The 27,549-nt window shown below is 44.3% G+C and overlaps 1 protein-coding gene and 1 long non-coding RNA gene across 2 annotated transcripts in view; one reads left to right on the top strand and one right to left on the bottom strand.

Moving 5' to 3' along the window:
* Positions 1-9,561, top strand: part of LOC101004370 (gamma-crystallin S-like) — a 104,733-nt gene extending 95,172 nt beyond the window's left edge. Inside the window, 2 exon segments of the mRNA XM_031656044.1 lie at positions 7,572-7,659; positions 9,235-9,561. Coding sequence (XP_031511904.1) covers positions 7,572-7,616 — 45 coding nt within the window. The 3' untranslated portion in view covers positions 7,617-7,659; positions 9,235-9,561.
* Positions 1-27,549, bottom strand: part of LOC101003089 — a 47,193-nt gene that overhangs the window by 6,832 nt on the left and 12,812 nt on the right. The window contains exon 2 of the long non-coding RNA XR_004178836.1: positions 5,052-5,100. This is a non-coding gene — a long non-coding RNA (uncharacterized LOC101003089). The remainder of the gene's footprint in view (positions 1-5,051; positions 5,101-27,549) is intronic.

Genomic DNA, 27,549 nt, shown 5'->3' with positions numbered 1-27,549 from the left:
AGGAAGACAGTTTTGGTTGCTGTATTGTGAGTGCTTGGAGGGGAGGGACTGGTGGCATGGAAACTAGGCTGTTGCTACTATCCATCATGAGAGATGCTGGTGGAGGGATGAGGCCAAGTAGAAAGGAGAGGCAGGCTGGATGTCTGAGACCCTGAGTACTGGAATCAGTAGGACACAGAGGCAACTAGCAGCAATGGAAGAGAGAGGGAGAGCATGCAATGATGAGGCTGAGGCTTCTAGCCGGGGCTGTGCCAGTCCTGCAAGGCAATGAGTAAGTTCAACCTGTGGTGCTTCAGTACGTTCTATTTGTGGATCTGTGGAAGAAAGTTATAGACATGGCTGCGTTTGTGTTGTCACATTAATCATAAAAGCTTTCAGGGGAAAAAAAATCCAAAGGGAATAAAGATTTTCTGAAAAGCATTCTTGTCTGAAGGAAGCTGCATGCAAATGGAAAACCTTGACATTTAATTGATTTCAGTAACCATAATGACATTGTGTTTTCATTCAGGTTGTGCAGTGGGGCTTTGAAACTGTGGGAAATTGACAGACAGGTCCTTGTTAGGGGAAACAAAAATGGCTTCTAGCTTCAAGGTTGAATTTGTTTCTTTTCATAAAAATACCCCATCATTTCTAACAGTCTGAATGACACTTAGTCTTATTTCCCTTCATTAGTGGGTAAAACCTAACATTTTCTAGATAATAAAAAGCAGTCTGAGAGATATGGGTGACACATTTAAAAATACTAACATCCGAAAATATATCATTTTATAGATTTGACTCGGGAACCATATAAGTTTCTTTTACAATGATAAAAAGTCCAAAAGAAAATGAAAACTAATTCTTTAAAACTGAAAAGAAAATGAAACAAATGAACCTCGCCATGTTGGCTTAGTGACTTAGCCACATACATGTGACTCTAAACACAGCAATTTGACTGTACAAAATAACAAGAAAAACAAAAAAAGGAAGAAACTATTCTCAATCATACTATTAGCAAAAATATTGGTATTGTTATTTCAATACATAGTGGGTAAAATAAATGGATTGGTAAATTAGTGTTGTTAGCAACTAAGATTTTCAGCATAAGAGAAAACATATAAAAATACAAGATCACCTAAATGAATGAAGCCTTGTAATCCTAAATTTGAACTGGAAATAATATAAACTTATGATGCATTTCTTTTTTAAAATTTTTACTTCCTAGCTTTGATTATTGAAATTTTAGGTAATTGCGGTTTTTGCCATTAAAAGTAATAGCAGGCCAGGCGCGGTGTCTCACGCCTGTAATCCCAGCACTTTGGGAGGCTGAGGCAGGTGGATCATGAGGTCAGGAGATCGAGACCATCCTGGGTAACACGGTTGAAACCCCATCTCTACTAAAAATACAAAAAAATTAGGCGGACGTGGTAGTGGACGCCTGTAGTCCCAGCTACTCGGGAGGCTGAGGCAGGAGAATGGCATGAACCCGGGAGGCAGAACTTGCAGTGAGCCGAGATCGCACCACTGCACTCCAGCCTGGGCGACAGAGTGAGACTCTGTCTCAAAAAAAAAAAAAAAAAAAAAAGTAATGGCAAAACCCTCAAATTCTTTTGCACCAACCTACTACCTAGAAACAATGACCAACCCAGCAATAACACAGATTATGGTCTCTAAGAACAATTTCAAAGTGAAAGGAATTATAGCTCCCGGGAGAAATGGCTGATTCCGAGAGTGGGGCAGGAAATGTACAGGATGATCTTAGGACATCTTGGTAATCAGAAGAAAGGAGGCTATCAAAGATTACTATGGTTGTGTCAAAAGGGCTCAGGAACCAACCCACTGACTCTTGCTGGCTAAAGATGAAATTCTATGAGCATCTGAAAGAAGAATAACTACATTGCAGTGAAACACATTAATGATTCTAAAGTCCATGAGTTACCAATGATCCTAAAAACAAAACAAATCAAACCAAAATGCATTGGCCTCCTTTGGAAGGTATTTTAAAGAACCAACTTATTATTCTGAAAATGGACAAATAAAAGAATTGAGCATTTATCTTGCCTTTCCTGTAGGTACTGTATCTTAGTCGATGAAGAAAAGCTTTCTCCATAGTAGTCCAACTAATAAGAAGGACTGATAGACTTAAAATAGAGCCATTTTGCAAGTGCCTACAGAAATAAGAGCTCTAGGCAATGGTGATCATCGACTGCTAAAATCCCCTGAAGAGAGACTGCCAGACGTTAGGAGCCTGCTGATTGAATAATACAACTAACTACGAAATATTCTTGCTGAAAACTCAAACCTGAATCAGATAAAATCTTTAAATCTAAAGACCAATTCACGGAACATACAAGGGATGGAACAACGTCAAAAGATGCCACAAGGATACAACCAATGGAACCCAGATTGTGAGGTACTCTACAGAGCAAATGATCCAGTTTTTTTAAATATGTCAATTGCAAGGGAAATTTAAAAAAATAGGTGGAGGCAGAAGCCATAGATAAAGGAGACTGAAGAGACATACCAGCCAAAGGCAAATGTGTGGAGGGATGAATCCTTCCCTAGTACTCTCTGTCTTAAAGAATGCCGCCACTAGTAACGCGGGTGCCAGAGTCAGGAATCTAGGATTTGCTTTTATTCCTTTCTTTTCCTTAGCCCCCTCCACCTGCATGCAATAAATGAGACCCAGCCCTACTCATTTTACTTCCTAAGTGCCTTTAAAAATATCATTTGTTTTGATTTTTAATTGTAGTAAAATACACTTGACATAAACTTTACCACCTTATTATTATTATTATTTTTGAGACAGAGTCTTGCCCTGTTGCCCAGGGTGGAGTGCAGTGGCATGATCTCAGATCACTGCAACTTCCACCTCCCAGGTTCAAGAAATTCCCCTGCTTCAGCCTCCTGAGTAGCTGGGATTACAGGCACCTGCCACCAGACCCAGCTAATTTTTGTATTTTTAGTAGAGACGGGGGTTTCGCCATGTTGGCCAGGCTGGTCTCGAACTCCTGATCTCAGGTGATCCACCCGCCTTGGCCTCCCAAAGTGCTGGAAATACAGGCATGAGCCACTGTGCCCGGCCAATTTACCACCTTAATTTTTAAGTGTACAATTCAGTGATATTAAATGTACATTCATATTGTAGTGCAACTGTCACGACCATCTATCTTCAGAACCTTTTTCATTTTGTAAAACTGAGACTATAAAACAGTAACTCCTCATTCCCCCCAACCCCCAGCCCCTGGCAACCACCATTCCATTTTATGTCTCTATGATTTTGACAACTCTAAGTATTTCACATCAGCAGAATCATATAGTATTTGCCTATTTGTGACTGGCTTATTTCACTTAGCATAGTATCCTCAAGGTTTATCCATGTTGTAGCATGTGCTAGAATTTCCTTCCCCTTTAAGGCTGACTATTCTTTTGTATGGATATACCACATTTCCTTATCCTTTCGTTGGTGGATGGACATTTGGGTAGCTTCCACATTTTTTAGTTCTTGTGAGTGATGTTGCTGTGGACCTTAGTGTACAAATAACTCTTCAAGACCCTGCTTCCTATTCTTTTGGGTATATACTCTAAAGAGGAATTGCTAGATCATATGATAATTCTATTTCGTTTTCAGGAACCTCCATACTGTGTTCTACAGAGGCTGTACCATTTTACATTCCCACCAGTAGGGCGTAGGTGTTCCCGTTTCTCCACATCCTCGCCAACACTTGTCATTTTCTGTTTTTTTGATCGTAGCCATCCTAACAGGTGTGAGGTGGTATCTCACTGTGGTTTTGATTGTCATTCCCCTAATGATTAGTGATTCTAAGCATCTTTTCTTGTGCTTATTGGCATTTGTATATCCCTTTCAGAGACATGTCTATTCAAGTTGTTTGGGTTGAGTTGGGTTGTTTGGCCTTTGCTGTTGTTGTTGAATTGTAGGAGTTCTCTATATATTCTGGATATGAATTCCTTATCAGGTATATGACTTGCAAATATTTTCTCCCATTCTATAGGTTTCCTTTTAACTCTGTTGAGAATGTCCTTCAATGCGCCAAAGTTTTAAATTTTCATGAAGTTCGGTTTGTCTGTTTCTTCCTTTTGTTACCTGTGCCAAGTGCCTTTTGAATCTCTCCCTTCTCTCTACCCACCACCACCTTAACCCAGTCCAGGCCAGTATTTTCCTGGACTCCTGTAATTGCCTTCTTACTGCTCCCTCATAGCCCTCACTGAAAACTTTTCTGTGGATCCCTCTTACCCTCAGAACAAAACTCAATCTCCTTACCATGTGACTCTTTGCACATCTCTGCCTCTCCAAGGCATAGTGCACCTGGCATGTAATAAATGTTCAATAAACAGTCAATGTTAAATTAGGTGGTAGCTTGGGGATCTCTGAGACATCTTCTTATCTAAAGGTACCTCTCTCACCAAGCTTCCAGTGTCTCTAAACCCCACATTAGATATGCATTTCTGAACCCATCCCGTAATTCTAGTTGTCCACTTTAAAAATAATTGTAATCATGGACATACGGAGTACACTAATAGACACTGGAGGCTGCAAAAGGTGAGAGGGTAAGAGGGGGCATGAGGGTTGAAAAATTACCTATTGGGTACAGTGTTCACTATTCTGGTGATGGGTAGACTAAAAGCCCAGATTTTACCACTATGGGATATATGTATGTAAGAAACCTGCATTTGTTCTTTCTAAATATCTAAAAATAAAAAAATAAGGCCATGCACGATGGCACACCTAGCACTTTGGGAAGCTGAAGCCAGGAATTTGAGGCCAGTCTGGACAACATAGGGAGACCCATCTCTACTAAATAAATAAATAAGTAGCTAGGTGTGGTGACATGCACCTGTAGTTCCCCAGCTACTTGGGGGAGTGAGGCAAGAAGATTTCTTGAGCCTGGGAGGTTGAGACTGTAGTGAACTATGATCACATCACTGCACCCCATCTGGAAAAACAGAGCGAGACCCTGTCTCTAAAATAAATAAAATAAAAGAGTTGCAATATTGAAACAAAGATTGTAGAAACCAAAGACATACATCTGAGCCTGAAGGCTGTGACTTACCTACCAGCTGTGTGATGCAATTAAGATCTCTGGACCTTTGTTTCCTCACCTGTAAATTGAAGGCAATAAAGCAAATTTTACAAAGATATTGTGTGATCTAGGGATCATATCTGTGAAGTGTCCGCTCTGTTTAACACATCACGGACACTCTAGAAGTACCTACAGTTTAGGTGATGAATAACTACAAGAAAAAATAGTAAAATAAACAAAAAATGGGAGCATTCAAAGAAAAGACTAATGGAAACTGTTGAGTGGCATAAAACATAAATACTGTGTGTAAGATCAACTCTTCCTCCACTGTGATTATCTCTTTGGAGGGGCACTGCTTGCTTTTCCTAGAAAGGTATCTTCATCTTCTACTGAGTCGCCACAAAACAATAAAGAAGAAACACGGGTAGTGTTCAAATAATTTTGGTAACAATCAACTTGTAGTCAGCTATTGCTGGGATAAGGCTGCACAAGGAGCCCCAAATCTCAGCGACTTGTGACAAGCAACGTTCGTTGCTCTCCCATGGGTCTGGACATCAGCCACAGTTAACTGGGCTGAGATTCAGGACAACTCCGTGTGTCTTTCACGTTAGGACCAGGATGAAGGAGCAGTGACTACTTGGAGCATACTCATCATGATGACAGCAAGTATGCAAGAGGCCAAGCCATGGCATGTCAATATACTTAAAGCCTCTGTTTGCATCGTTTCTGCTTGTGGGCCATTGGCCACAGCACAGCAGCTCAAGTCAGTGGGGTAGCATCATACACTTTCTAAAAAGAAGTCATGGCCAAGGTGGGAGAAAAGGAAGTCGTGAACAAACAATACCATCGACCACTCCACTGTAACTCTCATGTTCATTGATTTATCTCAATGGTGTTTTTTTGTTTTTGTTTTTGTTTTTTTGAAATGGAGTCTCACTCTGTCTCCCAGGCTGGAGTGCAATGGCCCAATCTCGGCTCCCTGCAACCTCCACCTCCTGGTCCAAGCGATTCTCCTACCTCAGCCTCCTGAGTAGCTGGGATTACAGTGCGTGCCACAACACCCAGCTAATTTTTGTATTTTTAGTAGTGATAGGTTTCCGCCATATTGGCCACACTAGTCTCGAACTTCTGACCTCAGATGATCCACCCACCTTGGCCTCCCAAAGTTCTAGGATTACAGGCGTGAGCCACTGCACCGGCCTCAATGGTTATTAAAGCTATACCCAAAGGAGGCCGGGCGCGGTGGCTCACACCTGTAATCCCAGCACTTTGAGAGGCCGAGGTGGGTGGATCACAAGGTCAGGAGATCGAGACCATCCTGGCGAACATGGTGAAACCCTGTCTCTACTAAAAATACAAAAAATTTGCCAGGCGTGGTCGCGGGCGTCTGTAGTCCCAGCTACTCGGGAGGCTGAGGCAGGAGAATGGCATGAACCCGGGAGGCGGAGCTTGCAGTGAGCTGAGATCACGCCACTGCACTCCAGCCTGGGCGACAGAGCGAGACTCCGTCTCAAAACAAAAACAAAAAACAAACAAACAAAAAAACTATACCCAAATGAAAGTGAATCAATCCACCCAAAAGGCACGTACACTCATATGTTTACCTCAATTCTATTCACAATAGCAAAGACATGGAGTCAACCCAGGTGCCTATCAATGGTGGATTGAATAAAGAAAATGTAGTACAGATACGCCATGGAATACTATGCAGCCTTGAAAGAGAATGAAATCAGCCAGGCGTGGTGGCTCATGACTGTAATCCCAGTACTTCGGGAGGCCGAGGCGGGCAGACCACCTGAGCTCAAGAGTTTGAGACTACCCTGGGCAACATGGTGAAACCCCATCTCTACTAAAATACAAAAAGTTAGCTGGGCATGATGACCCTCACCTGTAATCCCAGCTACTTGGGAGGCTGAGGCGTGAGAATCGCTTGAGCCTCGGAGGCAGAGGTTGGAGTGAGCTGAGATCGCGCCACTGCACTCCGGCCTGGGCAACAGAGCAAGACTCTGTCTAAAAAAAAAAAAAAAGATGAAATCATGTCCTTTGCAGCAATATGGATGCATCTGGAGGCCATCATTCTTAGCAAACGAACACAGGAACAAAAAACCATATACCGCACGTTCTCACTTATATATGGGAGCTAAACATTGGGTACATGCAGACATAGAGATGGGAAAAATAAACACCGGGGATTCAAAAAGCAGGGAGGGAGGTAGGTGGATAAGGGCTGAAAAACTACCTGTTGGTTAATATGTTCGCTACTTGGGCAACTTAGACCCAAACTTCATCATCAACAATCTGTCCATGTAACAAACCTGCCCATTTACCCTTTGAATCTAAAATTTTAAGAAAGCAACTATTTTGTCTTTTCAGCATGCACAACCTATTGAGGGTAATTATTGCCTTATTTATTATTGGTTGGGAAGGTAAGATTTCCCTGATCTTCCTACTAAGAAATAAATAATGATGATGGCCCTAATCTATGTAACGTTTGCAATATGACACACTGCTTCCGTATGTAACCTGCTTTATATTTCTCCACCATGCTAGGAGGAAGGCACCTTGATGATCATATTTTATAGACAAGGAAGATAAAATGCTGGAAAGTTAAGTGACTTCTCCAGGACCACACAACCAAGTAAGGCAAACTTGAAATTAAATCTGGCTGTCCCTGACCTCAAAGTCTATGCTTAAATTTCCTCTTTCATCCTCAAGGATGGTCCTGGTTCTCACATTTTTTAACAGTAAACTTTCTATTTGAGAATTCATTTTTATTTCAGACAAGTTGTGAAGATCGCGGAGAGCATTCTAACATACCACCCTGTTTCCTCTATTTTTAACATGAATTATATCTTACATTAACATGGTAAATTTGCCAGAAGTGAACCTGTACTGATACATTAACTAAAATTGTTACTTTATTTGGATTCCCTTAATTTTTACTTAGTGTCCTTTATTTGTTTATTAAAAAATTTTTTTGATAGAGACTGGGTCTTGCTATGTTGACCAGGCTGGCCTCAAGTGATCTCCCCACCTCGACCTCCCAAAGTGTTGGGATTACAGGTGTGAGGCACCCCTCCCGGCCAATCTCCTTCTTCTGTTCCAGGATCCCATCCAGGATAACATACTCCACTTACTCATCGTGTCTCCTCAGGCTCCTCTTGTCTGTGACAATTAATCAGACTTTGTTTTTGATGATCTTGACAGTTTGGAGGAGTACTGGTTAGGTTTTCTTTATAGAACACTCCTCAACTAGGATTGATCTGGTGTTTTGCTCATGGTTAAACCCGTGAGGTGGGTTTTTAGGAGGGAGACCACAAACATAAAGTGCAATAACTCATCATATCATATTAAAGTTACCTATGACACCATAATTTAACCTTGATCACCTGGCTGAGGTAGAGTCTGTCAGTTTTCTCCATGGTAAAGTGACGATTCTCTTCCTTCACCCACCCCTGCCTTGTGACCCTTGAAGAGAGGGAAGTCACTATGCACAGCCCACACTTAGGGAGTGGGATGTTAGACTCCCCCTCCTTGAGGGCAGAATATATATGTATATTTTTTGCAATTTTTCTGCACAGATTTGCCTATTTTATTCTGTATTTATTTCACGTATATCAGTATAAACTCATGGATTTTTTAATACTTTGGTTTGTAATCCATTGCAACTTTATTTATTTATTTTCTTGCTCGAATTGTTCCAGCTTTGGCCACTCGGAGCTCTTTCAGTGGCCCTTGTGTTCCTTTGACACACCCCCATCATTGTGTGTGTGTGTGGTTTTGTTTGAACAATTTCTAGCACTACAAGATCCTCCAGGCTCATCTTGTAGATTTCCTACCCCAGTCCTAGAATCAACCATTTCTCCAAAAAAAATTTTTTTAAGTTGGAGAATGGCATTAAAAACAAAGATCTGGGTGTTAGGTGCTTGTTCTATTACTTTGGGTTGTGGAAGCTTCCCCCTTTTCCACTCAGAAGTCAGAGCTTTTCTATAATTATTTTTGATTTTTCAGAATGGGGAACTTTGGTCTGTAGTTCCTCTCTGCTCTTGGTGTCTGAGCCTCTTCCAGCTCCATTTATGCCCATATTGACTCCTCTGTAAGCAAAACAACCGCGTGACTTGTAGGCGTAAATGCTTCATAGTCATGAGCGGTGGGGTTGAAGGTGGTGGTGGTGGTGGTGAGTGGTGGGTGGTGTTTTCTGTCTTGATTCCAGCACCTTCTTTGCCGATGCACCGTGCTTTGTTGACTCCCTTGTCCTTGGAAGCCCTGGATTCACGTCATGAGGGATGAACTTAACCATGGCTCTGGAATTCCATCTCTGGATCGTGTGTCATCTCAGAGCATATTATCTTCAACAGAGTCTGGAACATTTCCTTCAACATGCGCCTGACACTTCTGTAATATCTTCCTACCCCCCCCCCTTTTTTTTAATTGTCGCCAGTAAAAAAGTAACCTGGGAAAACACAGTATCCTTTGCAAGCTTGAGCACCTCCACCATATTGGCTCACTGCTGCACAATAAACAACACATTTCAATGTCATGCAGCAAGAACTCATTTAGTCCGTGGTTTGTGGGTGGGTTGTGGCTGATCTAGGTGAACTTGGCTGGTTGGCTTTGTTGATCTCAGCTGGGTTTGCTCACACATCTGAGGGTTAGCAACGAGAGCTGGGCAATCTAGGGAGAATTGGCTGGAGTAGCTCTGCCCTGTGCATCTATCATCCTTCTCCTGGTTCCAGCACACTAGCCCAGCATGTTCTTCCAGTGGCAACAGCAGACGCACCAAAAGGCAAGTGAGAACTGCAAGGCCACTTGAGACGTAGTTCCAGAACTAGCAATAGTAAGTTCTGTCTCATTCTGTTGGCCAAAGTGAGCCACGCTGCCTAACTCAGCATCAAGAAGTGGGGGAAATAGCCTCTGTCCTTTTAGTGGAGAGGGAACAGGCAGTCAATATTTCTGAACAATAGCCTACCACATCCCACTCTGTACTTCCCTTTCTGGGTTACTTATCAAAGTTAAAAATGGTGTTTCTGGAATCTCTAAATTTTCTACAATAACCATGTGAAAGAACTGCAGAGATTCCAAAAGCTGTGATTGATGACACACTGTTAGGAAGGTGCTGGTGTTCACCAATATCCATGTTCCCACCTCCACCTGGGCATCCACTATTCTATACTTCCCAGCTCTGCTGTATGTAGGTGGCACCATGTGACTAGTTCCAGCCAATGGAAAGAGACTAAAAGTGTTGGGTGTTACCTCTGGGTCAAGACAATTAAGGGTGGCTGTGCCTTTTCTGTGTGCTCTCTTTCCTCATCTGCTCATTGGATGTAACAAATCTCGTGAAGATCCCCAAGGCCCTCAGGTACAGGAGAGCTATTTGATGGAAAGAGCCTGGGTCCCTGAATGACTATGTGGAGCACAGTGGTCTCCAACCTATGCTATCTTGGACTTCTTTGACAAACTGTTGTCGTGTCAAGTCACTGAGATTTGGGATAGTTTGTTATAGCAGTTTGCATATCTTGACTAATATAACCCACCTTCTTGGTGGTCACTAGTGACACCTGTTGACTTCTTTGAGTTAACTCTGTAAACTGTAACTTTTATAAGAATTATGTATCTGAGTGTTCATTTTTGATAAGTGACCTGAAGGTTTACTTAAGACATCCACCTACCATTCCCAGCTCTGACAATATAACTGATTTTGCTTCAGAGAAATCATCCTCTCTCTAATCTTAGCTGATGTGATTCTACGGAAGGTGACCACACTTTCTGGAATCTAGGAGTAGTGTATGTAACCCAAGCTGAGCCAAGAGGGCCTTGTGTTCCTCCAGCCACTGTGATTGGTTCAAGGGTGCAGAAGTGGGCATGTGACCTAAGTTGGTCCAGATTTAATCTTAAGATGTTGGCTGGGCAGGTTGAAACCCCGAGTGCTTTTACTAGACATTATTAGAGAAGATGATAGATAGTCATGGTAGGGGCAGGCAGCTCTCCTGTAATTATAAAAACAGCCGGCCTAAGGAGAAAGTTTATACTAAGGATGGCATAAGCTTGCACTAGAAACGGCAGAACAGAGCAATGGAAAGAGCAGGTCCTTGGCATCATATCAGACACCCGGATCAGGCCTTGCCTGAAGCTGACACTGTTGAATTCTCATGCAAACAAAGGTCAATAAGTAGCTTATATAGTTTAAGTGAATTAGTTGAATCTTCATTACTCATATGCAAACTATTTTCAGTGGATTCAGCCTTTATCACTTTTCTAATCAAGGAAGACAATGTTATTCAGAGAATGCAAAACAGTATCAAAATAATTGATCTTCAGGGATCACTTCTAGTTCTAAAATTTAAAGTTTACAAGGCCTAGTATGAATTCCCAGCACTTAAAGTGTTTACAGTGATCTGCACCTAGGAATATCTGTTTATCTTGATAGCCAAGGAAAGTCTAATTGTTTGGAGACTTTGGGCAAAAAGATGATGAATATTCCATAAAAGAAATACAGGCCTTCCCACACATGGGCAAATCCCCTTCATGGTTCCCATTGCTCTTTTTTTTTTTTTTTTGACGGAGTCTCTCTCTGTCGCCCAGGCTGGGGTGCAGTGGCCGGATCTCAGCTCACTGCAAGCTCCGCCTCCCGGGTTTACGCCATTCTCCTGCCTCAGCCTCCAAAGTAGCTGGGACTACAGGCACCCGCCACCTCACCCGGCTAGTTTTTTTGTGCGTGTTTTTTAGTAGAGACGGGGTTTCACCGTGTTAGCCAGGATGGTCTCGATCTCCTGACCTCGTGATCCGCCCGTCTCGGCCTTCCAAAGTGCTGGGATTACAGGCTTGAGCCACCGCGCCCGGCCTCCCATTGCTCTTAACAGGTTTTATACCTGACTGCTATCCACCTATCTGACCTTATCAGCTACATTCCCACCCACTCCCCAACTCACTGAACGTTAAATCCTCCGAGCTCATTTCTGCCCCAGGACCTTTGCACCTGCTATTCTCTTTGCCTAGAATGCACTTGTGCTGACTTCTCCGGGAATCTACTTTAGGTTCTCCTCAGAGAGACCTTCCCTGATCACCCTGCTAAAGAAAGTCTTTCTTCATTGACACTCTTTACAAATTACTGTTTAGTTCCTTCACAGCATTTTTACAGGCACAGTATCTGGTTCATTTATTCCCTTGTCATCTGGTTCATTTATCCTCTCTTAGATTGAGAGTTCTTCAAGGGCAGGGCCTCTGCCCGTGCTGGTGTCCCTGGTGCTGGAGGCACCTGACACATGGCTGGTACAGAGCAAAAAGTAATCAGTCTTAGGAGTGAAACAGAGGCAGTAGTGGTGGTTGTTGTTGTTGTTGTTGTTGTTATTTATTTTTTAGACGAGTAGGGAGTAGAAAATATTTGTAGTGTCATGATAAGGTAGGGAATTTCTGGGAGTGTGAGCAATGTGACAGGGAACAGGGAGCAGGGTGCTACTTGGAAACTCTTATCCAGGTTTATTCACAGAGACCCCTCCCCTCCCCTCCCCTTCCCTTCCCTTCCTTTTCTCTCTTTCTTTTTTCTGGAGACACAGTCCCACTGTGTTGCCCAGGCTGCAGTGCAATGGTGCTTTCACAGCTCACTGCAGCCTCAACCTCCCAGACTCAAGTGATGTTCCCACCTCAGCTTCCTAAGTAGTTGAGGCCATACCTAGCTAATTTTTTTCATTTTTTAAATTTCTGTAGAGATGAGGTCTCACTGTGTTGTCCAGGCTGTTCTTGAACTCCTGGACTCAAATGATTCTCCCGACCTGACCTCCCAAAGTGCTGGGATTACAGGTGTGAACCATGGCACCTGGCCTCATAGAGTATTTTAAAAAGGAATAAATAGAGAAAGAGAGAGAGAGAGAGAGAGAGAGAGAGTGTGTGTGTGTGTGTGTGTGTGAGAGAGAGAGAGTGAGAGAGAGACCAACCAATAGAAAGACAGAGGAAGAGAAGATTCCTCATCCAAAGAAAACAATAGAATGAACATTAGAAGCTTCCTCAGATGCTTCACTTAATTTCTGCTTAACCCCTGGTATTTCAGGGTCTATGCCCTCCCAGAGCCTTTATTACCCATGTGAACTTCTCCTCAAAGTTGCAATCTGAGAGCATCCACTTGGGGGAACAAAAGGACATCGCGGGCCACTGCAGTTCAGCTTCATCATTACATTTCACTTCCTTTTTATGAGATGGGAATAAAGATAGTTCCCTTAATTTCAGAAGATATGAAAATAATTTTTCTTTGGGCTGTTGGGTAAATGCTGTTAACTCAGATCCATATGCCCCTTCAGATTTGGGGGGAACTTTCCCAATCAAATGTTGTGATTGAATGCAAACCTCAAAGCAGAAATTCAAAAGAATGAAGCTCAAGGCAGCTATATCTTGTTTCTGTTTTGCTTTAACCGAGAGTTAGAATACACGATCAAAACCTATCTTTCCCTTCCTTATCCTTCGTTTTCCTTTTTCCAGCAGATAAGAAAAAAAAAAAAAAAATAGCGGTGCTTCTTTTATGACTTAATTTTCAGAAGGATAATATCACACAGAGTTGGAGCCTCAGAAAACTGCTCTGGAAATTGATGTGCACACAGCCTGTTCTTGATGAGCTGAAAGAAGCATGAATGTTGAAACGGAGCTGAAAAGGCAGTGGTAGGATGGCAAGGGAGACTGTGATATGTTTTTCTTCCATTTCTCCATTTGAACATTGTAACATTTTCTTATTGTAGATGACCAAACCTCTACAAACCTGGTACCTGGTACCACCATGCTGCCGTTATTACTATTTAAGTTGTCTCATGTGTCATGTGTCTGGTGTTACTTGTTCTTGGTGTTACTTGTTCATATTTTCTGGTTCATTTGGTTGATTTAAGATTTAATCTGTGTTGTCACGATTTGAGGAGGTTTTGTGTGTGTGTGTGAGACAGGGTCTTGCTCTGTCGCACAGGCTGGGGTACAGTGGTGCAAGCTCAGCTCATTGCAACCTCTGCCTCCTGGGCTCAGGCCATCCTCGCACCTCAGCCTCCTAAGTAGCTGGGACTACAGGTGCACACCACCACATCTGGCTATTTGTGTGTGTGTGTGTGTGTGTGTTTGTAGAGACAGGGTTTCATCATGTTGGCCAGGCTGGTCTCAAATTCCTGGGCTCAAGTGATCTGCCTGCCTCGGCCTCCCCAAAGTGTTGGGATTACACGCGTTAGCCACCACATCCAGCAGAGGAGTTCTTAATTTCTAGTTTTTATGCTGGATACTGGATGGGAAAAGAGGAGGCAGCCACATTTTATGGAGGAGCTGTGGTCCAGAAACAGTAAATATTTACTCGACAAGTGATTTATCCCCTTTCATGCCATGATTAAAGTTTAACTTTCATTGAACAATTGCTCCATTTATATAGATGAAAATAAATAGTTGGGAACATATGTGACAGCTCTTTCACTGGTCTCCCCACAGTCCCCGTGGCCCCCCAGTAACCCATTATGTTCGTAACAGTTTTTTCGGAAAAAAAAAATCATGCCCCATTCCCTGCTCAACACATTCAATGGCCCCCTTTTGCCCTCAGAATTCAGCCCACACTTCCTATTCAAACTTTGAGAACTTGCAGAGTCTAGCTCTTCAGTGATATCTCCAGTTGAATCTCAATTCTGCTATCTTTGAAGAGAGGGATGGCGGTTTGGGTGCGGGGGCAGAAACTGGGTGTGTTGGTGAGAGGTTAGTCCGGGAAGCAGAACCACACGGTGGTATGTTTGGAATAAGAACTGCATTACAGGAATCAGATGATACACACCTGTAGGAGAAGCTGGGGAAGAAGGTCTATTGAGGGCAACTGGAGATCACTAACAAGGGCTAGTACAAGTGAATGAGTCAGGAGCTTGCAGGGAAGTCTGAAGCCTGGTGTATTAAGCTGGTGCAGAGACACCAGGAAAGGGGCTGGTCTAGAAGGCTATGGAATGTATTAGTTCTCCATAGTGAGTGCCCCTGTGAGTCTGCAGCTAAGGGCCTGAGGGTGGGCTCGCCATCACTGCTGGTCGGCAGGGTCAGGGGAGAGCTGGATACGGAGCAGGAAAGATGGAGGACAAACTGGGAGCTGCTGGCCCCTCTGTGTCTGGCCACCCCTCACTGCTTCTAACCAATGATGACCTTCAGAGTGTAACGGCTGCTGCTTCCTGTGAGCCTCCCTGGTCTTGCATGACTTCATTTTTGGGCAACTCTTAACCTAGAATCACACAGGAAAAGGAGGTCTGGGAAATGTAGTTCCCAGTGTAACCAAGTTGACAACAGAATAATCAGCTAGATGTAGTTTCTGTACTCAAAGAACAGGAAAAAAGAGCAGAGAGGTCTAAAGAGGGTACTGGGGCAGTTTTGCTGTGTGATGGGTGATGTCATCGCTCCCTTCATATCTCCACCTCATCTTCAGTAAAACCCACAGCCCTTGGCCATACTGTTTAAGTTGGATTTATTTCTTCCATTTTCCCACTTTCTTCCTCCCTCTCTTCCTCCCTTCTTCCTCCCTCCATCCCTTCCTCCTCCCCTCTTCTCTCCCTCTCTTCCTTCCCTCCCTTCTCCCTTATAGATGTCCTAGGTCTGGTCTGAACTTGGCATGGGGAAGGACAAGGCCTGCAAAGGTGGCCCAAGCACACACAGTTTCCATTTTACTGAAAGGAGATGTGGGTTTCCAATGTTGAGAAATCACAATCTAGCCCAACCCTCTCGTTTCTGTTAACTTTGTCTCCTATCTATGAAGGAGGCAATGCAGATGTACAAAAAAACAGGGAAAAAAGGAAAGATTCTGTCTCCCCCCCAGGAAGAAGGTGATGAAAAGGGAGAAGCTAGTGCCTCTGCACCAACTGAACACAACAAGCTTCCAGACTTCCCTGCAAGGATCCCTCCCAGCCCTACTTACTCTTTGTTTCACAGTCAAAAAAGCAGAAGTCCAAAGAGGTAAAGCAGTTTGCTCCAAATCACACAGCACTCATCTTGGCGTAGAAACGGGCCAATTAGGAGTGACCCATCTCTGAAAAGGCCACACTCTCAAAGCCTGTTCTCTAAAGTGCTTACATCTCCCCGAGAGGTCAGAGAGCGTCTTCTCCTAAAACAATTTGCATTGATCATTGTGGTCGCAATTTCCATTTCAACATTAAACCGGGGAAGTGAGGCTAATTCTTAAGCTGTTGTTGGCAGAGCTTCTTACGGGGTGGTTGTGTCTTGGTTGAGGCCACCACGGATCAGGGACTGACCTCTGTTTTAGAAACTCAACTCTGCCGTTCACTTGGGTGAAGTCAATTTATTAATTTACCTCTGCAGTGACTGGAATGCTTGTGGATACATTTTTGGGCTCAGGGACTCTGGAAGTCTTTGATCATGGCCCATGGTAAGAAGTACATTATATTTCACTTAACAATGCTTACAACTGACTGTGTATGACTCACTCCGATGATTTTTATTCCATTCTATTTCACTTCATTGTGTAAAAATGCTGCTAGCATCCATGTAAATGTATTCCATGACCTACCGATTGGCCTGGAGTCTCAGCATAAAAAACACTAAGCTAGGGCCTCTCTTCTTGCAATCAAAGGATCTCAGAAGGAAGCGAAATTGAATTGAATCATTATAAAGTTGTTGTTATACCTGGAGTCAGAGTGGAGAGTGTGAGAGCAGTCTGAGGTGAATTGAGTAACAGTGTGATGGGTCTGCGTGAGTTATACCTGCTGTCTTGCAGGGCTCACTTTTCCAGAGACTGTCACGCTCGGTTTGCTAAGGAGTGTTCTCTGCTCCCATTTACTGAGTCCTTATAGCGTGCTCAGCGATGGAGAGCAACAGGAAACATGAAAGAGGTCTGACAACAGGGTGGGAATGAGTAGATCGGTGTGAGTGAAGGAAAGCACTCCTCTGCAGAGTCCTGCCCAGGGAGAAGCATAATGAAAACCAAGTCGTTTTAAAACCAGCTGGTGTCTGTGATATGGAGGTATGTGGAAGGAAACACCTGTCATCCATGTCATCGTGGTCACAGAGCATGATATAATTTATATGTCAGGAAGAAGACAGCAAGAGGTTTTTTGTGTTTTGCTTTTTTTTTCCCCCACTGGTAAGGGCCATTCAGGTCCTAAACATGGGGGTTCAAGACACCAAACCTCCAGTGTTATCATTACAAGAATATGGGAAGAAGCACTAGCTACTTGGGAGGCTGAGACAGGAGGACTGCTTGAATCCAGAAAATTGAGGCTGCAGTAAGATATGATCATGCCACTACATGCCAGCCTGGGCAACAGAGTAAGACCCTGTTTCTAAAAGAGGGAGAGGGAGAACTAGATGTGCAGATCTCAAAGGCTCCCAGGTGGGACGCTGTGGGGAGAATCTTGCATGGAGGGAAGAGAGAGAGCAGAGGAATGAGAGACTTTTTGTGTTGCATTGGAAAACTCCAGGCAGGATGCAAGCTGTGCATCTCCGTCTGCCTCTGATCAAGTTTGTGTAGATCAGATAATAACTCGCATAGGTGTAGATAATAACTCGCATAGTTGCATACCCATGTTGCCTCGCTGGTCAGCATCACTGTGTGGAAGAAATCTTGGGCTGGGAAATGGTAGATGGCCTCTCTCTTGATGCCTCAGGTAAGGACAATCAAGGCAGTCTGCTGCACTGTGGCCAAGAAGGTTAGGGATTGGAACAGAGGGTCAGCACCAAATACTTTGCTTTGCTTTTCTTATTTGTAACTCAATAAGCGCATGGGTCAATTACATGTATATACCCATGTAACCACGACTAGCTCAAGATATAAAACGTTTCCAGCCCCCAGGAAGCTCCCTTCTCCCGCTCCTGGTCAATACCCACCCAAGGTAACCCCTGTTCTGATCGTTATCAGCATTGATCAGTTTTGCTTGTTTTTCACTTTCACATTGTTGTGGTCTCAAATAACACCCATTCTTTTGTGTCTGACTTCCTTAACAGTAGGTCTGTGTGAACCAAATTGCTGCATGCCATGGTGCTTTAGCATCACTGTGTAGTATTATGCTGTGTGAATATGTTACAATGTATCCATTAGATCACGGGTCCCCAATTCCCAGACCACAGACCCGTACTTGTTAGGAACTGGGCTGCACAGCAGGAGGTGAGCTGCAGGTGAGCAAGACAAGCTTCATCTGTATTTACAGCTGCTCGCCATTGCTCATATTACCACCTGAGCTCCATCTCCTGTCAGTGGAGGAATCACATTCTCATCGTGAACTGTGCATGTGAGTGATCTAGGTTGTGTGCTCCTCACGAGAATCTAATGCCTGATGATCTGTCACCGTCTCCCATCACTCCCAGATGGGACCATCTAGTTGCAGGAAAGCAAGCTCAGGCTCCCACTGCTTCTACACTACTGTGAGCTGTATAATTATTTCAGTATATGTTACAATGTAATAATGATAGAAATAAAGTGCACAATAAATGTAATGTGCTTGAATCATCCCGAAACCATCTCCCCAGACTGTGTCCATGAAAGCATTGTCTTCCATGAAACCAGTCCCTGGTGCCAAAAAGGTTGGGGACAACTGAATTAGATTGTTGATGAATATTTGGGTTGTTTCAGTTTGGGCTGAGAATAAAGCTGCTGTGAACATTCATGTACAGGTTTTCTTGGTCTACATAAGCACTCATCTCTGTAGGGTATATATCATGGAGTTAAAATTCCTTGGTCGCGCATTTAGCTTTTGTGGATATTGCGAAACAACTTTCTGAAATGGTCAAACCAATTGACACTCACACCAGGGGCACAGAAGAGCTCTGTTTGCATTCTCACCAATATTGGTTTTGCTTGTATTTTTCATTTTAGCCATTCTAACATAAAGCACAGTTATATACATGATGTCAGTAAATCTTCATGACAAACCTGTTATTGTTCCTGCTTCCTCATTGAAGAACCACAGATTTGGGGGGTCGAGCCAGTTGCTTAAGCTCTCTCAGCCACTGTATAGTAACGTCGAGATTCAAACTGTGCATATAACACCCTGGGTTGCTGGTCCCTGCTGGATGTGCTGTGCCGTGATCCATTTTCACTCTGTCACCAACCAAGTCAACGTTTAGGCTAAGGTACTTTGGGATACAATCCCCATGTATTGTATCCTCACATGTAATTATATGTTTTATTAAGTATCACCTTGGAATCTGGGGAACCACCCTTCACCCTGGCTGATCCATTCAACACCCTGTACATTGTGTTGATAGAGCTAATTCTCTGTTAAAAGCATACATTTTAGCCAAGTGATATCTGTGCCTATTTATTGACTATATACCAATTATATATATGTGTGTGTGTATATATATAGATATACACACACACATACATGCTAAGATTTGAATGTGTTCCCTCCAAACTTCAGGTGCTGAAACTTCATGGCCAATGTGATCCTATTAAGAGGTAGCGCCTTTTTTTTTTTTTTGGAGACAGAGTCTCACTCTGTCACCCAGGCTGGAATGCAGTGGTGCGATCTCGGCTCACTGCAAGCTCCGCCTCCCGGGTTTACGCCATTCTCCCGCCTCAGCCTTCCAAGTAGCTGGGACTACAGGCGCCCGCCACCTCGCCCAGCTAGTGTTTTGTATTTTTAGTAGAGACAGGGTTTCACTGTGTTAGCCAGGATGGTCTTGATCTCCTGACCTCATGATCTGCCTGCCTCGGCCTCCCAAAGTGCTGGGATTACAGGCACGAGCCACCGCGCCCGGCTGCGAGGTGGCGCCTTTAAGGGGTGATTAGGTCATGAGGGTTCCTTCCCTCATGAATGGGATTAAGGCCCTAATAAAAGAGGCTTCACACAGTCTGGCTTGCACTTCTACCTTCCCCTATGTGAGGACACAGAATTCCTTTCCTCTGGAGGATGCAGTGTTCAAGGCACTGTGTTGGAAGCAAAGATCAGCCCTTGCCAGACAATCGAACCTGCTGGCACCTTGCTCTTCGACTTCCCAGCCTCCAGAACCATGAGAAAATCAATGTCTATTGTTTATAAATTACCCAGTCTCGGGTATCGTGTTATAGCAGCTCAGACTAAGACTCCAGTGGACTAAGAATATCTATATGAAATAGCAAGCTACTTGAACCAGTGACTAACAGTTTTGTTCTCTTCAATGGAGGAAAGCTTTCTAAAGTTGTGGCAGACAGACTGTAGGCTCATGGGTAGGCCCCATGATCCCATCTTCTGGTGTCCCTGGCCTTTTGTGGGCCCTTCCCTTTGAGTGTGTGTGGGATCTATGACTGGATTTTAACCAATACAATATGCAAAGGTGATGGGATGTAAAAGATTGTAATAGCCATCTTGAGATGCTTTGGGCCATGTTTGGGAGGTTCATGTGGCAAGGAAATTAGTGCTACTTCTAGGAGCTAAGGGAAGCCTCTGGCCAACAGTCAACAAAAATCTAACAGCCTAAATCCAATAGACCACAAGAAACTAAATTTTGGCAGCACTCACATCAACTTGGAAGCAGATCCTTCCCCAGTAAGCCTCACATGAAACCACAGCCCTGGCTGACACGTAATTGCAGCCTTGTAAGACCCTGAACAGAGGACCTTGCTAATCTATACCCAGACTCCTGACCTACAGAAACTTTGAGATAATAAATGTGTAGTTTTTAAAAAAATACATGTATTTTTAAATTTTATTTTAATTTCTGTGCAGGATGTGTAGGATTTGTTACATAGGTAACAAATCCTGTGCAGGATTAATATATGTGCAAGATGTGTAGGTTTGTTACATAGGTAAACGTGTGCCATGATGGTTTGCTGCAGCTATGAATCCATCACCTAGGTATTAAGCCCCACATGCATTAGCTATTTTTCCTGGTGCTCTCCCTCCCCCACTCACCCCTGACAGGCCCTGGTGTGTGTTCCTCTCCCTGTATCCATGTGTTCTCATTGTTCAGCTCCCACTTATGAGTGAGAACATGTGGCGTTTGGTTTTCTGTTCCTGTGTTAGTTTGCTGAGGATGATGGCTTCCGGCTCCATCCATGTCCCTGCAAAGACGTGATCTCGTTCATTTTTATGGCTGCATAGTATTCTATGGTGTATTATGTACCACATTTTCTTTATCCAGTCTATCATTGATGGCATCTGGATTGGTTCCATGTTTTTGCTATTGTGAATAGTGCTGCAATAAACATATGTGTGTATGTATCTTTATAATAAAATGATTCATATTCCTTTGGGTATATACCCAGTAATGAGATTCCTGGGTCAAATGGGATTTCTGGTTCTACATCCTTGAGGAATTGCCACACTGTCTTCCACAACGATTGAACTAATTTACATTCCCACCAACAGAGTAAAAGCGTTCCTACTTCTCCACAGCCTCGCCAGCCTGTGTTGTTCCTTGACTTTTTAATAATCACATTCTGACTGGCATGGGATGGTATCTCATCATGGTTTTGATTTGCATTTCTGTAATGATCAGCGATGTTGAGCTTTTTTTCATGTTTGTTGACTGCAAAAATGTCTTCTTCTTGTTTTAAGCTGTTAAGTGTGTGGTCATATTGTTACAGAGCAATAACTAATATAAAAGCTTTGTCTCTGCATGGAGATAAAGAATGTAATCAAGAAATCTGATCTGGCTGGGCATGGTGGCTCATGCCTGCAATCCCAGCACTTTGGGAGGCCAAGGCAGGGGGATTGCTGGAGACCAGGAGTTTGAGACCATCTTGGGTAACATAGCAAGATCCCCATCTCTCCAAAAAAAAAAAAAAAAAATTAGCTGGGCATGTGGTGTGTACCTGCAGTCCTAGTACTTGGGAGGATGAGGTGGGAGGATTGCTTCAGCCCAGGAGGTCCAGGCTGCAGTGAGCCACGATCATGCCACCACATACTAGCCTGGGCAACAGAGCAAGACCCTGGAAAGAAAGAAAGAAAGAAAGAAGGAAAGAAGGAAAGAAGGAAAGAAAAGAAAGAAAAGAAAGAGAGAGAGAGAGAAAGAAAGAAAAGAAAGAAAGGAAAGAAGGAAAGAAGGAGGGAGGGAGGGAGGGAAGGAGGGAAGGAGGGAGGGAAGGAAGGAAGGAAAGGAAGGAAGGAAGGAAGGAAGGAAAAGGAAGGGAAGGGAAGGAAGGAAGGAAATCTGATTTGATCAGCGAATAGAGATAGGAAAAATCCTCAGCTAATAGAGACAGAAAAAATCCTAGTGTTTTTTGTACTTTCATATACCACTCGACACAGCACTTCTGACACCAGAAGTGTGGAGATTTCTTCCCATCAGCAACCAGTCAATTATTCAGGGGACACCAACTGGGTATCCTCTAATTCAATTCACTCTGAGCAATTGCAAGTAGTAGGTTGTCACTTACACTTCTGACCAATCAGCTATAAATTGGGGTTCCCATGATCCCCCTCCTCAAGTTCAATTAATTTGCTAGAATGACTCACAGAACTCAGGAAAACACCGTATCTGTGTTTACTGACTTATTACGAGGGTATTACAAAAGATATAAATGAGCAGCCAAATGGAAGAGATGCATCGGGCAAGTCCTGGGGCTAGGAGCATCTCTGCCCTCTCTGGACATACCACACTACAGGACCTTCATGTGTCCAGCTGTATGGAAGCTCTCTGAACCCACTTGGTTTTTCTGCATTTATCTGGAGGCTTCATTCTGTAGGCATGATTGATTAAATCACCAGCCATTAGTAGTCAACTCACCCGTCAGCCCCTCTCTGCTCCTCAGAGGCTAAGGGGTGGAATGAGAAGTCTCAACTCTAGGCTAGATGTGGTGGCTCACACCTGCAATCCCAATACTTTGGGAGGCTGAGGAGGGAGGATGGCTTGAGCCCAGGAATTTGAGACCAGCCTGGGGAACATAGTGAGACCCCATCTCCACAAAAAATTAAAAAAAAACAAACAGCTGGGCGTGATGGTGTGGTCCTGTAGTCCTAGATACTCAGAGGCTAAGGTGGGGGATTGCTTGAGCCTGGGAGGTTGAGGCTACAGTGAGTGGTAATCACACCACTGCACTCCAGCCTGGGCAACAAAGCCAGACCCTATTTTTTTTTTTTTTAGTGTCAACCCTCTAATCATGCCTTTGTTTTGTGGGTAACCAGTCCCATCTTGAAGTTGTCTAGGGACTCTAGGCACCAGTCATCTCATTAACATACAAAAGACACTCTTAACATTTTGGAGGGTCCAAGGATTTTAGGAGCTCTGTGCCGGGAAAAGGATGAAGACCAAATATCTATATGTACACATGAATATTTAATACATACATGAATATTAATATATATGAATATGTAATAAGAATATATATGAATATTTATAAATCACAATATCACATCAGCCAACAGATCTCACCCAGTTTAAGCGCTGGTGACAGACAACCACACCATTTGTAGATGGGAGAAAACTCCCTGGAGAGCCGCTGAAGTCCCGTAACTCATGACCAGCAGATGAAGGCTTTCTGAGCCAAACATCCCATGACATCTGGATTGTAATTCCAGTCTTGGGAAACTGCTTTTTCTCTTGCAATTTGCTAGGTTCTAAGGGGGATCAAAAGAGTCACAAAGACTCCCCAGTGGGCTGTTAGCTGCAGCAACATTTCTTGAGCAAGGGTTCAGCCTGAGAAGCTTCCTGATCACGTGCTCAGCGTCCACATGGATGGGAGCTGGACTGATGGAGTAAGAAAGATCAGTGAGCACAGGGGAGAGGTCAGATGTTGTCAAATACACCGGCCCTGGCTGAGCCCCGGAGAGCCTTTGTCCCCAGCCAATTAGCCCAACTGTATGTGGCATCTATTTGCATAGCACACACTGTTCCCTGCACTTCTGAGGAAGAGGTGAAACAGACATTTCTTTTCAAGACCTCAAGGGTGGAGACGCTTTTGCCTGCAGTTGCCCATGGTTCTTGTTTGTTTAGAAAAATTCAGGCCTGGATGGACAGAGCTATCATTTGTTTGCTTCCTCTCATTTCTATTTAAAGCAGTTTATAAGGAAAGTCCTCCAGAAAAATCCAGCCGGCTCCCCACCCCGACACATGCCTTTTTTGGACTGTGTTAAAGGGAGAGAAAGGGCAGTCAGAGTTCTCTTTCATAAGGTCATGGGTCATGTCATGTCCCTGCTGAAAGCCCATCTCTGGCTTCTCATTGCTGTCAGGACAGAGACCCAGGTCCTTGGTGTGGCCTCCAAGGCCCTGCAGGGTCTGGCCTCTGCCCAGTCTCAGGTGTCATCACACACCCTACTCTTTGCTGCCCAGCTGTGCTCCTTCTTTGCCGCCCAGGGCCTTTGCCTGGCTGTATGATCCACGTGGAGGCTGTCTCTGACTCCCTTCTGTTCCTCCTTCAGTTCTCGGCTTAAATGTCACCTCCTCAGAGAAGCCTTCCTGGGCCCACAACCAACTGTGGGCTCTTCTAAGACATCTATTAGATCGTTTTGGCTCATAGCACAATTTTAATAAATTAACCAATTAACTGCCAATGCACCCTCCCCCCTGCAAATATGTTATTCCGTGAAGGTGGAGGGTGTTTACCTGTCCACCACTGTCATCCCGGTACCTCACATACAGTAGGTTTCCAAGAAAAATTTGCTGAATAATTGGTTGATGGACTGAAGACATCGATGGAGATCAGTTTTTGTTTAATGTGAGTAATTGTTTAATGTGAGACCTTCCTCGGCCCCTGGAGGGCCTGGGAGGAAACCTTTCCTTGTCTTTAGATAAGTAGCACTTTGGCTTTTGGGTTTATGGTGGCTGGATTATAATTCTTGTTAGGGGACTGATGTCTGGTCAGGTTTGGTGATGCTTATGAGAAAGGTTGTTAGCCTGGCAAGACAGACAGTGACATTTGCTGGTTATAGGGCCAGGAAGCAGGGCTTCAGGGCTGGAGCAGTTCCAATCCCCAATTAAGTCTTCCATGCTCTAACACTGGCCCCAAGAATGTGATTCTCTGGAGGAGAGCATTCTAGACGCGACATGGCCAGGATTCCAGGACGTTTTGTGGTCTCCTGCCAAGTTTCATGCCCAGTTCTTTCCAGAAACAATTGTGAGCAGTGGGGGCCCCAGGAGTGTGTGTCGGTGTCTTCGAGCCCAGGCATGGGGTCCATCAGGCCTGACTGCACCAAGGGCAAGGAGGACTTCATGCATTCCAGCCCCACTGAGCCCTTATCGTGTGTCCTGTGATCTCATCTAGCACTTACAATAATCTTTACAATAGTTGATTACCCTCATATTATAAAGGAGACAACTGGGAGTCAGAGTGAAATCACTTAGTCTAAGATCATTCGAGTACTATTAGAGGCGAGATTCAAATTGAGGCCTTCCGTATTTTAATGTCTATCCTCTTTCCTTTCAACTGTATCACAATGCCTGAAATTATTCCAGCTGAACAGAGTCAGCCTGAATGATTCCTGGAGTTAAGGAAAAACCTGCTGCTCCTAACACACACTCACACACACACACACACACACACACACACAAAACTAGCAATCCTGTTGTATGAAATTCCTTTAAGAAAAGCAAACCCTACTATTTTATAATCAAGCATATGGTTTAAAATTCAGACACTGCTGGCTGGGTGTGGTGATTCACACCTGTAATCCCAGCAGTTTGAGAGGCCAAGGCAGGCAGATCACTCGAGGCCAGGAGTTCGAGGCCAGCCTGGCCAACATGGTGAAACTCTATCTCTATTAAAAAATACAAAAATTAGCTGGGCATGGTGGCACATGCCTATAATCCCAGCTACTCGGGAGGCCGAGGCAGGAGAAGCACTTGAACCCAGGAGGTGGAGGTTGAGGTTGCAGGGTGCCGAGATTGCACCACTGCACTCCAGCGTAGGTGACAGAGCAAGACTTACTTGGTCTGAAACACACACACACACACACACACACACACACAACAGACATTTCTGGGAAAATTGACCTACCAACAAATTCACACTGAGGCATATATGATGGATATGACATCTTTTGATGCGAGCAGCTTTTGATTAAGGAGGAGAAGAGAGAGGCACTTGTTCTTGAAGGGCTAAAGGGGCAAGGGGAGGTGGGGGGGAAGTGGAGAGGAAGAGAGAAAAAAGGAAACAGGAGAAAAGGGCTTACAACGCGATAGGAGTCCCCCAAGAGAATTTTTGACAGATTTGCATTATTGCCTACAAGTGTCTCAGTGGCTTCTCTCCCAGAGATGCCAGGGGTGATATCTGAGCAGAGATCTGAATGGTGAGAGGCCAAAAAAAAAAAAAAAAAAAAAAAGGCCTTGAAGGAGAGTGTTCCAGGCAAAGGGAAAAGGAGGACAAAACCCTCAAGGCTGGAATTGCTCGGCCATTGTGACCTGGCATCATGGGAGGACTTGGGATTAGCAGGAGGTGAGATGGAAAGAGAATCTGAATGGGGTTTTATTGTGCACTTTAACATGCCGTATTTGATGTTGTTTCACTCACAGCCCCATGACTTAGAGTACAAGGACATTCAGAGGACAGGGGTTGAGGGAGAGGTTGAGACGGCCTGAATTCATATCCTGTGAATTTAGTTGTTGCACTTACTTTGCAAGTGACTTGATATTTTTCTTTTGGCTCAAATGAGCCCAACCAGCCGGGCGCAGTGGCTCACGCCTGTAATCCCGGCACTTTGGGAGGCCGAGGCGGATGGATCGCTTGAACTCGGGAGTTCAAGATTAGCCTGGGCAACATGGTAGCACTCCCCAAAAAACAAAAAAATTAGCCAGGCATGGGGACACATCCCTCTGGTCTCAGCTACTTGGGAGGCCGAAGTGGGAATAAGGGAGGAGACCACCCCTCATATTGTCTTATGCCCAATTTCTGCCTCCAAAGAAAGAAGAAGTAAAAACTAAAAGGCAGAAATGAAATCCACAAGCAGACAGCCCAGAGCCACACCTGGGCCTGGTAGTTAAAGATCGACCCCTGACCTAACCGGTTATGTTATCTATAGATTACAGACATTGTATAGAAAAGCACTGTGAAAATCCCGATCCTATTTTGTTCTGATCTAATTACCGGTGCATGCAGCCCCCAGTCACGTACCTCCTGCTTGCTCAACTGATCACGACCCTCTCACGCGCACCCCCTTAGAGCTATGAGCCCTTAAAAGGGATAGGAATTGCTCACTCGGGAAGCTCGGCTCTTGAGACAGGAGTCTTGCTGATGCCCCTGGCTGAATAAACCCCTTCCTTCTTTAACTTGGTGTCTGAGGAGTTTTGTCTGCAGCTCGTCCTGCTACATTTCTTGGTTCCCTGACTGGGAAGCGAGGTGAATGGCGGATGGTCAAGGCAGATCCTTAGGCAGCTTAAGCCTGTCCTGTGGAATATCCCTGCGGGGGACTCCGACCAGACCTAGCGACGTGGATCCTAAGAGTACTCCCGGGTAGGCCTTTGCCCTGGTGGGACGCCTCGCCAGAGCAATGTGTGGCAGGCCCCCGTGGAGGATCAAAGCAATGGCTGAACACGGGAAAGGAACGGGCACTTGGAGTCTGGACGTCTAAAACTTGGTAAGACTAGTCTTTGAAACTTGCCCACTCTGTTTGAGTGGAAGCATGGCCTGATCACCCATGGCGTGCCTTTATCGGCACGTTGGTTTTGGTTTTGGTTTTGACTT

Source organism: Papio anubis, chromosome 16 (assembly GCF_008728515.1).
Source record: "Papio anubis isolate 15944 chromosome 16, Panubis1.0, whole genome shotgun sequence".
NCBI classification, from domain to species: Eukaryota; Metazoa; Chordata; class Mammalia; order Primates; family Cercopithecidae; genus Papio; species Papio anubis.
Note: the sequence above shows the minus strand (reverse complement) of the source record. Positions and strands in the feature narration are given on the sequence as shown.